General features: G+C 43.0%; 1 protein-coding gene across 5 annotated transcripts in view; it reads left to right on the top strand.

Moving 5' to 3' along the window:
• The first annotated feature begins 10493 nt into the window (after nucleotides 1-10493).
• LOC114046848 (sodium-dependent lysophosphatidylcholine symporter 1-like) overlaps nucleotides 10494-12858 on the top strand; it is a 41351-nt gene continuing 38986 nt past the window's right edge. For all 5 annotated transcript variants that reach the window (XR_003569563.1, XR_003569562.1, XR_003569561.1 and 2 more), the window contains exon 1: nucleotides 10494-10689. Coding sequence is in view for 1 of the 5 variants with exons in the window: in XM_027867403.1 (XP_027723204.1) it covers nucleotides 10618-10689 (72 nt within the window). In the remaining 4 variants the exon portion in view is untranslated. The remainder of the gene's footprint in view (nucleotides 10690-12858) is intronic.

Here is a 12858-nt window from a genome sequence, read left to right as displayed (position 1 = left end):
AAGACTGTAGAAGAGTTCAGATCTCCCACAGACAGAGCTCAGCTCCACCATTAGACTGTGGGCTTCTCAAGGACAGGGACTATCCTTTGCCTTTCTTTATATACCCAGTAATTGGCACATAGTATAGTAATAGCTAATAAATATTTATTGACTAACTGACTCAACCCAGCAAATATCTGAAATAGATCCCAGACAGAGCAATAAAAAAGAAAACTGGAAAGCAGAAATAAACTTCATCCAGTCCAGAACTTACAAAAAAAGATGGCTAGAAGCCAGTGGAAGTTAGGAGAGGGGTCACATCAAGGCAGCCAACACAAGCCCCAGTTAAAAGCCTCAGTTCCTGCAGCCGGCAGGACTCTGAACAAGACCACTCCAGGAGGAGATCACAAGCCACCAAAAGCTCTGATAACCAGGTTTGGAGCCAGATACCAGCCCTGGCTTGTCAGAATAGAAGTGGAGAACACTGAGGAGGGACACAGGGGCTGCACTGTCCACTCCTCAGAGCACTGGCAGTCACTGTGGGAGTAGAGCCTTTCAGGAAGTCTGAGACCAGTTGATCTTTCCAACATTTGACTCAGGTCCATCAGAGCTATAGCAAGAGATGGAGCGATGACCAAAAGCATCACTCACAGTGGATCACAAGGATTAAGGCAGAGGATGGGGCTTAGAACCAGCCACCCAAACATCCGTGGCAGTGAGAGCAGCCAGAATAGATAGGGGAGAGGACCGAACAGAGCCTACTCAAAAAATCCAGGAGCCCCAGAATGGGCAGAGCTGGGCCCTGGCACAAAGTCCCAAACCTTTTAGAAGTTTAGAATATGAGTAAACAGAAGAATACACCAATCACAACATAAAGTAGAGTTCAGTGGCTATGGAATATTGCATATCCTGTCAGACATGGTTCCTGTGCCCCCCACCACCACCAAAAAAGTATCTTCAATCTTCATTCAGTATCTACCAGTTCTTTCTCTGGAGATGGACAGCACCTTTCATGATAAGTCCTTCAGAATTGTCTTGGATCATTGTATTGCTGAGAATAGCTAAGTCACTCAAAGTAGATAATCCCACTGCATCCTAGGCCATTGCCATCATCTTGAGTTTTATCTTGCCACTGGACTCCAATGACTCTTGAGGAGAGAGAGAGGCTGATGACTGTGAGTAACTACCTCACTTAAATCTAATTCATTCACAAGTGAAGACATCGCCCTTGTGATGCCCTTGGTCTCCTTCAAGAACAAAAGACAAACAACAACAGCTGCTTTTGTACTTCTCTGGACTTCTCCATCATGCCTTCCTTCCCCCAGAAAATCATCACTGAGAAATCTCATTAACCTGGAAGAGTAAAACTGCCTGGCATTCACAACTCATCAGTACCTTGTGCCTCTGATTGGATCCTCTGACTTGAGGGTAGAACTGTGAGCTGTAGGTCCTCTATTTAAGAAAAGGGCTCAATATAGTCTTCTCCCCATTTTCCACCAGTTACACTGCTCTTGGGCTTTTTTGGACTTCTCTATCATGCCTCCATGTAACGGACCTTCTCACCACCCCCTTCATTCCACTCCTCCCTTCAGTTTCCTTTTATGTGTTATCTTCTCCTATTAGATTGTCCTCCTTGAGGATAGGGACTGTCTTTGTTTTTACTTGTATTTGTATCCCCAGAGCTTAGCACAGTACCTGGCACATAGTAGGTGCTTAATAAATGTTTATAGACTGACTTACTGGATCTGAGACCTGGGTAGTGAGCAACAACGCTGCCAGTTCACATAACCATCACCTAGGGGGTGCTCTAGTAAACATCTGGGACCTCCTCTTGTGCTGGTGCTTTCTTTGGGTGCTAGAGTGCTCCCAGCTTGGAGTGCTTCAAGCTCAGTGTGCTCCTGGTTAATCCCATTCCCAGTGTCTACAGATCTCCCTATCTGTCTCCCCATGGCTAGTTTGGCTGGACAGAGAATTCACTGTGACTTTTTCAAGATTTCCCAATCAAGATTCTGTCTGGTTCATCATCTAATTCTGCTAGGAGAAGTGAAGGGAGAGGAAATTAATACATTGCTTCCTATTGCTCTCCCATCCTCACTCAGCCTTTGTATTAGTTATATTGATTAATTACTTTTGTCATGTGGAACAGTTTATTGGGAGTGGAATGAATATATTGGGAAATTACTGTGGGTGGGGGTAAATAAGAGACAACAATAAAACTTTTTTTAAAGTAAATATTTGGCTCAGAAAATTAAGATGCAGCTTTCAAGTATCCTTTCCAACAAAGTGTCTCCAGTCCTGGTAGCACGCACATAGATGTTTGATGAGCCTGCTTCTTGGCATACGGAATGGAGGGGCCTGCTCTCCACTTTAGAACATGTACATGTATTCTAGAATTGTTTTTAATCCACTTACTATTTGTCTTTTTTATTGGCTGCTGAGCCAAAACTGCATGTACATGAAAAACAACTGTGGATTCAACATGATCTCTGTCTCCTAGTTGAATCGGAGTGAGGCAAGGACGTTGCTGTAATCTTTTGGGTGGGGAGAGGGGGAGTAACAGTAGTTTGTTTACCAGCTGGCTACCTTTCTTTCCATCTGGGAATGATACATGGCCATGAACATGGCTTCTTTGTTCTTTGCCTCTGTATTTTTTCTTTCCTACTCTTAGGCTAAAGAATATTGGAGATAGAATGGGCAAAGATGGGACCTTGTGAGTTTTGAAAGGTTGGGAGGGCTACCAGGGGTCCCCATGCCTAGAATAAGCTCTCTCTTTATCTCTTCCTGGTTTCCTTGACTTCCTTCAAGTTTCAGCTAAAGTCCCTCTGATGGGCTATGAGCTCAAGCCGAGACTTTTGCCCATCACCACAAAAAGAATTTGGGTCCCATTTGTCTACAGACCCCAGAAAACCCTTAAATTTTCCTTGAATTCATACAGTCAAGGAAGTCTAGCAGTCCCCTGAAGTTATTCTTATTCCTATCAACTAGCTCTTCCTTATTGCCTAGGCCCTATCTCTCAGTTCTTTGTTATCCTAATTAAGCCTAGCCCTCTATTGTCTATTACTGGACTAATAGCCTTTGGTTCTATTTCCCATCCTTGATCTTATTCAGACCCCATTCAACCTCCTAGACATTCCCATTGGGATTCTCCCAGGACCCTTCCCCCAGTCACCTCAGCTTCAAGATCTTCCTCCCAGTCCCTCCTCTGGTCACCCCAAACTACTTGGCTGTATATAAAATCCATCCTGGCCACCATTTAGGGGCTGAGACTTCCTCATGCCCACTCGTCCTTACGAGTGTCACAAATGTTCAGATTCCTTAAGAGTCTGGCCTATATGGTTTATCTTTAATAAACCTTGTGTTTGACTGAAGGAAGGCTTGGGTTGAATTATTTTGGGCAGGACCCACATGTCATGATTTTGGGGTCCCAGCACCCCTAAACCTCTATACCTCAATAGTAGTAGACTTGGGTGTAATTGGGGGGCATTCAACATGGAAGTATAAGGAAAGAAGAAAAGAAAATTTGAAAAACTGTTCATACGTGTTTCATCTGTTGTGTAACAAAGTTAGTCATAGTGATTACATTATTTTCCTAATAAATGCACAAAATGCAAGTTATAACCAATCAGTGGTCAAATTTGTCAACAAGTCTTAACAAGCAAGTGTTGGCAGGTGAGCATGTCATGCATTGTAAGGAAGTCCAACATGCATGGGCAGGAATATGTACATGTAATGACTTGTTTACAATATGACATGATGCAATATTGCATCATCAAAGTTTCAGTGCAGGAAAAAAACCCAGAAATTTACAATAAATTATTAAACTTAAGATGCATCATTTTTTTAAAAATATTTTATATTTTTGAAGTGATGCAAATTTTAAAAAAACATTAAAAGGTTTAAAGAAAGTAGATTTCGGGGGGGGGGGGGCACTGAGTAGTGTTGGGTTTTTTGTTTGTTTGTTTGTTCGTTTGTTTTAGGGGCAGGTGGGCCAAATAAGTTTGGGAACTTCTGTACTAGAGAATCCATCAGTCTCCCTAGTGAGAGGAAAAGAACAATGATAACAAGCCTGCTTACCAATTCCAGCAGACTATCAGAGGTGGATCATAGCTCAGAAAACAGTGAACTCAGATAAGAAACTGAGTTTTGGTAGTGTGAAATAGTAGGAAAAAAACATTGGATTTGAAGTCAGAACACCTGAGTTCAAATCTCAGTTCTTGGACAAATGATTTTACCTCTGTTCCTCAGTTTTCTCACTTATAAAATGATAGGGTTGAATTAGATGAGCTCTATAGAGCTCTAGATCTATTATTCCCTGATCCTTTGATCTAACAGAGGGTCAGTAAAGTCAACCAAGTATGCCTAGGGGGACTTTTGTTTAGACAGGGGAAAGGATAATCTAGAGGCACTCCCTTTGAAGCTTAATACTTCAGTACTGGAGATCTGTGGGAACTACACATTGAGCTTGAAGACAATGAGAATTTGCCTAGGTCATCCATCCACAAGGTCAGTATAGAGACTAGAGGTCTCTATACTATATATACAGCATATATACAGTATAGACACTAGGAGTCTGTGGATACTGATGGCCAGGCAAGACCATCCATGAATGCAAAAGGTCCCTTTAAAAATATAGGGTCTATATAAAGCAAGGAAAAGACATGGAAGGGACTGCCTCAAAAGAAAGCTGGGTTTCCTTAAAGACTTGAAGTCCCTAAGCCAAGGCTTGTTCATTTGTTCTATGTGTTTGGGAGGGAGTTCTGTTTTTTCAGAAATGGTTTGACATGGATAGCAAATGAAGTCCTTTCTAAATACATGTTGGTCCTGTAACTCAATAAAATCCATAAAACTTTTTATTTTGTTAAGGGCCATATTTATTCAGCTATTGACTGAGCTTACTTATGATGCTTCAGGAAAAATAGGAAAAATAGTTACCATGTATTAAGTTGATGTTCATTTTTGTAAGATATACTCTGTATGTAACCACAACTTGAGTTGTTTTGTGCTATGTAAATGCTTTTATGCTATGCAGATCCTTCTCTTGTAGTGTTATATTTCTCTGATATATATGCACCCCAGAGTATAACAATGTAATAATAATAGCCTGCACTTACATGGATAGCGCTTTAAGGTTTGCAAAGCATTTCACATATATTATCTCATTTGGGCCTCACAAAAACCTTGTGAAGCAAATGCTATTATTATCCCCATTTTACAGATGAGGAAACAGGCTGAAAGAAGTTGAGTGACTTGCCCAGGGTCACACAACTAGCAAAGTATCTAAGGCAGCATTCAAACTCAAGCTTTGCTGTCTCCAAGTCAGACATTTTACTTACTCCAACCCTTAGCTGCTGTGATATGAAGGTAATACTGCTTCATGTGTACTTGAGACCTATGTATATAATCACTGTATAAAATGCTGTTTTATTATGCTTTGTGTCATATATTGCACAATATATGCTATGGCATATGTGCATGCTAATGCTAGCTGTATTACGTTCTAATGTGAATGGTAAAAGTAAGGTGCCTGCATGTGCATTGTACCATGTAGCTTGGTGATTGCCTAGGACTACAATATGTTTTTCTGTCAATTTATGTTGCTTATCATGTATATTCATAGATAATCAAGGGAAATCACATGTAATTTTTAATGGCTGCAAATTCTTTAATAGGGAAGAGAATTGAGAAACAGTTAAGTTTTGTGCTGGGCATAATAGAGAGCAAAACCACCTTTATCCCCAGCACAAAAGCCAGATTTAACAAGCCTTTATTAAGCACCTACCTATTATGTGCCATGAACTGTGCTGATACTTAGGATACAAATACACATAGTTTCTGTCTCTGAGCATGCTACATTTTACTACTAAACAACATGTACATTGAAAAATAGATACAAAACATATATTCAAAATACTGTAAATACAAAATAATTTTGTGGAGGGAACTCTTACAATGGAGGGGAGTAACAAACACCTCTCATAAGAGATAATACTTGAGCTGAACTTTTGAGATTGAACTGACCTTTGAAGTCATCAAATACAGCCCTTTCATTTTTACAGAGAAGGCACCCAAGAAATTGAGTAAGTTGCCCAAGGAATACAGAAATAAGTTTCTGAGTGGGATTTCAACTCAGTTCTTCCTAATTCCCAAGGCTCTAGCAAGTATGCAATGCTACAGAGGTCAGCCCCACACCTAAACTCTTACCCATTTCAACTATCAGTGTCTGTCACAGATGAAAACTGATCTCATGGAGAAATATTCCCCCAAAACATTAGCTGATAAGGGCTAACTGGCTGTGTGATCTTCTATAAAATATTTACCTCTCTGGGCCTCAGTTTCTTTTTCTGGAATAGTGGTCTCTAAAGTTCCTCCCAACTCTAACACTCTCTAACTTAGATTTTAAGGTGTCTTTCAACTCTGACATTCTGTGGTATTTTCTTAGATTCCCTCTAATGGGGACCTGGACCCCTAAAAGGAAAAGACCATGTCTTTGAAAGCAGCCTAGTCCCTGAACTTTCTCACACATTTCAGCAGCCCAGATAACTGGCATTTCTCCCAAGGCATCTAGCCCAACCCAGCCCACCTAGATACTCAATAATCCTTTTAACAGCCATTTCACTGTGGCTCTCTGACCACTTAACTCTTTTCCTTGTCTTCACTTGGCCCACCCCAGGCTATTTACCATTGCTTAATCCCATCCAGAACTTCTCACTGTCTTTTTTTTTATATGTATATAAGTATCAATCTCACCCCCATTAAGTTGCAGATTCACTAGGAATCTCTGCCTTTGGTGTTATAATAAACCTTACTACTTGACTGAAAGAAGGCTTAAGTGGTTGAATTCTTTCCAGGAAGACTCACGTTGTACCCTTACATTTTGGGGTTCCCAGCACCCCAAACTGCATCACCTCCACCATTGACCTTTCATGATTCTGTAATATAGACTCTGCCACTTTTCAGAGGAATTTGCAAAAAGACTGTTTAGACCAGAGATTCTTAACCTCTGGCCCATGAATAGATTTCAGGGGGTCCATAAAATTGAATGGAAAAAACACATCTTTATTTCAATATAATTAGTTTCCTATGAAATCCTGTGTATTTTATTTTATGCATTTAAAAACATTATTCAGAGAGATCCGTAGGCTTAACCAGACTGTCAAAGGGATCCATGACAGAAAGAAGGTTAGGAGCTCCTATTCTTTTAAGGGTAAATTGAAGTATAATTTTCTCACTTTCCTTATTTTTCTTGCTTTTTTTGACATGGCTAATATGGAAATGTATTTTGCATGATTACACATGTATAATTAATGTCATATTGCTTGCCTTCTCAGTGGGTAGGGAAGGGGCTAAAGGTAGAGAACTTGAAACTCAAAATTTTCAAAAAAAAATGTTAAAAATAAATTTAAAAAATAAGTACAAAATTTGGATGCCAATCTACCAAGGCACACTTTAAAAAAAAAAAAAAAAGCCCCTGTTCCATACCCAAAGAAATAAAACTTTAGTGATGGAATTCAAGGCACTGTAATAGGTAAAATGGGTAGTATTTGGGGCTTGGGAGGTGCCACACACAAAAAGACAGCAATTATACAGTGGAAATAACACTCAAATCAGAAGACTAAGGTTTGAGTCCAAGTATTTTAATTTACTGTAAGACCTTAGGCAAGTCCCTTTATAAGCCTTGAATTCTTCATCTGTAAATTGGGCATAATAATACACTTTTATAGACCACAAGAACAGGGAGGGACCTTAGAAAGCATCTACTGCAATGCTCTCATTTTACAAATGAAGAAACTGAAGTCTAGAGAAGAAAGTGATTTGCCTATGGTTACATAGCCTACAAGGGGCAGTCAGGATCTGAACCCAGGTCTCTCTATGTCCAGTGTTCTTTCTATTACCATGCTGCCTCCTTCCCTACATCTCATTGAGTTATGAAAATCAAATAAAATAATGAATGCAAAATACTTTGAAAACTCTGCCAGGTAGCCTAGTACAGCAAGGGCTCCTCACTGTCCTACCTCCCATCATAGCCAGGACACCCTGCTGGCTGCTTGATGCTTGTCATCTGCTGTTTATTATGGCTGCCACTGCCACTACAACCCAAGTTAGGCTAAATGAAGGATGAACTAGGACAAATCTTGGAGAGATAAGGCAGTGGAGACAGCATTGATGTGGCCAGGTGGTCCATGAAGGACATCTGATCTATCAGTGGGGCCCACTGTCCTCTACCAGAGGACAGCTTACTTAACCTTGTTGTGTTGAGACTCTGGTGGTCCTAATCCTGATTCTTACTGCAACCAAATAGCCCTAGCTCCAGCAAAACATTGAAAGAAATCTGAATATTGGGGCAGCTAGGTGATACAATGGATAGAGCACTAGCCCTGGAGTCAGGAGGACCTGAGTTCAAATCTGACCTCAAACACTTGACATTTACTAGCTATGTGACCCTGGGTAAGTCACTTAACCCCATTGCTTAGCCCCCCCCAAAAAAAGAAATCTGAATATTATATGCAATGTTCCACACCTGTGGACCTCCTACCTCAGCAAAGGAAGGAGGAAGCAGGGGATGTGTCTTTTCCTAACTCTTCTTTGGGGCCATGCTTATTCTTTGTAATTTCTTCACAACATTCAGTTTTGAATATTTTTGTGGTTGAAGTTCTTTCTATTCACATTATTAGTCATTGTATATATTGTTTTCTTGGTTCTGCTTACTTTACTCTGTTTATGTAAGTCTATGCTTCTCCATATTCAACAAGTAATAGTTTCTAAGTATTACTTAGCACAGTGATAGTGCATTACATTCATGGTACATATCTTTTTGAAAATTGAAGCGTTTTTTCTCCTGTTTTCTCAGACACAGGAATCAGGCCCTTGAACCCCTCAGAAGGCCTGAGAGAAGTCCTAGGGAAGGGAGTAAGCATAACAACAACAACTAACATTTCCGTATCGCTTACTATGTAACAGTAATCGAGCAAAGTGCTTTACAATTATTATCTCATTTGATCCTCACAAGAACCCTGGGAGGTAAGGGCTATTATTACCCCCATTTTACAGATGAGAAAACTAAAGCAAACAGAGGTTTAAGTGATTTGCCTAGGATCACACTAATAACTGCGTGAGGCTGGGTTTGAACTCAAAGCTTCCTGATTTCAGAGCCTCCAGCTCTGTTCAGGTCTTAAGCCTTGGAAAAGGGAGAGAGAGACAGACAGACAGACAGAGAGACAGAGAGTTTTTGGCCAGCAGCCCTAAGGGTCTTCCCCTCTCAGTTTGGTTTTTGTTTTTTATCAAAGGGGCCATCCCTTGACTCACTTCTTAAAGAGGCCTGTTCACTGAATGGGTGTTTGCCTCACTCAAAGTGAGAACCTGGAAAGACTTAAAAGGGCCAAGATCTCCCATTGCATCCTAGGCCATCTCCAGTTGTCCTGATTGATATTTGGCCACTGGACCCAGATGGCTCTGGAAGAGAAAATGAGGCTGGTGACTCAGCCCTCCCTCACTCACTCAAATCAAAGTCAATTGCAAGTCATGTCATCATCTCCCTGATGTCATTGTCCTGTTCAGGAATGAAGGACAAACCACACAACCACACACAGGGCCTTGAAAGGACTCCTTGTTTGCCCTGAGAGAACATTCAGGGTCTCCCAAGCTCAGGCTTCAAGGACTAGGTCTCTGAAGTCTTTGAACTTAGATGGCACTTGGGGGAAATGTCTCAAAACTCCTGAATAAGTCTTAAGGCCCCTGGGATCCGGTCAGATTGGAGGTTGGTGGTGAGACTCAGGAATGATCCAGAGAGACCGTCTCCACATTTACTAGGGCAACGCTCTCCCCAGTGCCCATTGCGCCATGGGTGAATCCTGCCCCACTCCAGTCTCCCTTGTAAGATGGGAAGTCAGTTAGGAAAAGTTCCTAGAGAGATGTGCCCAAGTGATCCAAGGAGTCAGTTTCACATGTCATCATACTTATCCCTTCAGTTCTCACCACTCCTCCTCCTCCGCCTCCTACTTCATCATGTCTGTTCCTCTCTGCCCATCTCTTTCTTCTTCCACTCCTTACCCCACTACCCCTCCTTCCCTTTTCCTTCTGTTCTCCATCCTCCTTACCCTCTCCCCACCTCCTTTTCATCCTCCACTGTCACCGCCACCTCCCAGTCTTCCGAGATTTAGGGAAGGCCGAGCCAAGTCAATTATATTAGAGAGAGAGAGACACACGCTTTTCGCCGCCACTACCCCCGCCCCTCCCGGCCCTGGCCCCGCCTGGTCCCCTGGGGACGCCCGGGCAGCTGCTCGTAGGTTATGACCAGAGTAACCCGAGGCGGAAACTGAAACTGGGGGAGGAAGAGGAATGGCTATTCCTAGGGTAGAGGGGAGGTGGGAGAGTGACAGCCCCTCCCTGCTCCCTCTCCTCCTGTGGGCCTGAGTCTAGTAATCTTAGTTTATCTTTGCGCCCCGCCTCCGCAGGCACTGTCACGCCGCCGCATCCTGCGCCCCCGGAGCCCAGCTGCTACTCGCAGTTCCCCTAGGCGATTCTTCTCCAGTCCTTTGCTGCTCCTGCTACTGCTCTTGCCTACCCTGCCCACCCAGCCTTTCCCTCCTTTTGTTTTGCCGCCACCTCCTCCGGGAAGTCCTCCCCAGAGGGGAGGGAAGTATGCAGCCCGCCTGCCAGACGGATGCGAACCCTGGGGAGCCAGACTCTGGGGGCCGCAAGCTGGAGGGTCAGGTAAGATTGGGACACTGAGACGTCCAACCCTCCCAGGCTTCCGCCCTCCTTCCCTGCCTACCCTAGTGCTGGAGGCAGCTCAGCCTCGACAAGGAGATGTGGAGCGAGTCCCTCCCCATTGTGGTCGGAGGAGGCCGGTGTAGGGACTGGAGGAGAGAGAAGATCTGGGGCACAGAGTACCTAGAGCACTGCTGGGGAATGCCTTCTTTGAACCTTACCACCCCATTCCCAGGGGGCTCTAAGGAGAGGCGCGAGGTTTGCAGGAAGGGACTCCAGGGAGTTGGCGCCCAGAGAAGCAAGAAGCATTGAGATACCCTCTCCAGGGAAAGGGTGGGAAAGGGAAGGAAGGAATGGCGATCCCTTAGGAATGGACTGGCAACATTTTCCTTCTCTGGACAGTAGCAAGATGAGATCCTGAAAGTCATCAGGTGGTGACAGAATCTTAGCCCAGCCCAGGGGAAGGTGTCACTAGGGACGCTGCCGATGACATCCCCCTTTGTCAGCTCCTTGGGGTTTAAAACCTTCTGCTTCTTTTGCGGCTTACCCCATACCTATCTGGAGAAGATTTCAGGCTCCTAGTAAAGTCCCTTCCCCAGCTACATTTGAAAGGGAAGGAGAAGCAGTGGTGAAGACTGAGACCCAGGATGCCTGGATCCTTTTTGCACTCCCATTGCTGGCTCAATAGAGTAAATTTCTCATCTGATCAGGCTTCACTTCCACAAAATCCAAAATGGGAATTCTGGCATATTCTGGTGTCCTATGTCACTTGATGCCTGAGAAGATTGGGTGTAGGACCAATGTTGGCTAGGGGAATTATCCCTTTGCCTTTCTCCACCCCCTCCCCAGACCTACCGTTGCAGACCAACAAGACAGAGATTCTATACTACTCCTGCCAATAATAATTAACATTTCTATAGCCCATAAAACTGTCCCATGAGGAATTACTTATCTATACTTTATAGATGAGGAAGCACACCCAAGGAGGGTAAGTGGCCAAGTTCACACAGGGACAGAGGGTCAGAGCCAATACTCCAACTCAGGTCTCCAGATTGATAGTGCAGCCTCTCTCCAAAGAGCTCCCAGGAATCAGCTTCTCATGGGACTGTAGCCCCCCAAAAAGGCCTGGACCTGAGGGACAGTGAAATGAAGCAGAGGACATGGATTTTCCCATCATCCCTTTTCAGCCTGAGCCTCCTTTCTATCTACTCTGTTCATTCTCTCCTTGATGCCTTCAAAAACAGTCCTATCTCATCCCTCCAGGAAGCCCCCTCAGAAGCCCCCAAAGCCTTTCACGACTTCTCCCTTCCTGTCCTTTCTTGGCTTAGAGAGTCCCTAGGGGCTGTACTGCTTGACCTGGCTTACCTGTAACACTAGCAGCTTCTCCAAAACTGGGGCCTGATTTTTTCTTTCTTTTGTCTCCCCCTTCCCAGCTTTCCAGGCTCTGGCACAGGGAAAGGGACTCACCAGGCTTATAATATTTAGCCTAAATATATATTATATATTTAATTTATTTAAATATATAATATTATAATATTTAGCCTATTATAACATAATAAGCCAATAAATGTTGTCTTCATCATTGTCTCTGTTTAATGTTGCTGCAGAGAAGCTTGTGTGTATTCAAGCATAATCAATTCATTGTGTGTGTATATGTGCATGTATGTGCATCAAGGTATGTCAGTACACAAAGATATATATAATATGTTTGTGTCCTATTCATCATCCTTGCGTATAGCTGCCCATGCATGTATATCTATAATGTGTAAGTATGTGATTATGTGTTTTTATGTCTATATGGAGGAGGCTACACAGTGGAGTGGAAAGAGGAGGAGGAGGAAGAATAACAAATTTACATTTATATAGCACTATAAGGTTTGTAGACCTTTTACATTAAATATGTTGTTTTTGTTTTTCAGTCATTTCAGTCTTTATGACCCCATTTGGGCTTTTCTTAGCAAAGATACTGGAGTGGTTTGCCATTTCCTTCTCCAGCTCATTTCACAGAAGAGGAAACTGAGGCAAAAGGTTAAGTGACTTGGCCAGGGTCAAACAACTAGTAAGTATTTGAGGCCAGATTTGAACTCGGGTCTTCCTCATTCCAGGCCCAACACTCTGTCCATTGAGTCACCTAGCTGCCCCATGTTAATTATATACATCATTCAGTGCTCA

This window comes from Vombatus ursinus, unplaced genomic scaffold (assembly GCF_900497805.2).
Source record: "Vombatus ursinus unplaced genomic scaffold, bare-nosed wombat genome assembly UNPS02014786.1, whole genome shotgun sequence".
NCBI lineage: Eukaryota > Metazoa > Chordata > Mammalia > Diprotodontia > Vombatidae > Vombatus > Vombatus ursinus.
The sequence above is the reverse complement of the archived record's forward strand: the minus strand, read 5'-3'. Positions and strand labels throughout refer to the sequence as shown.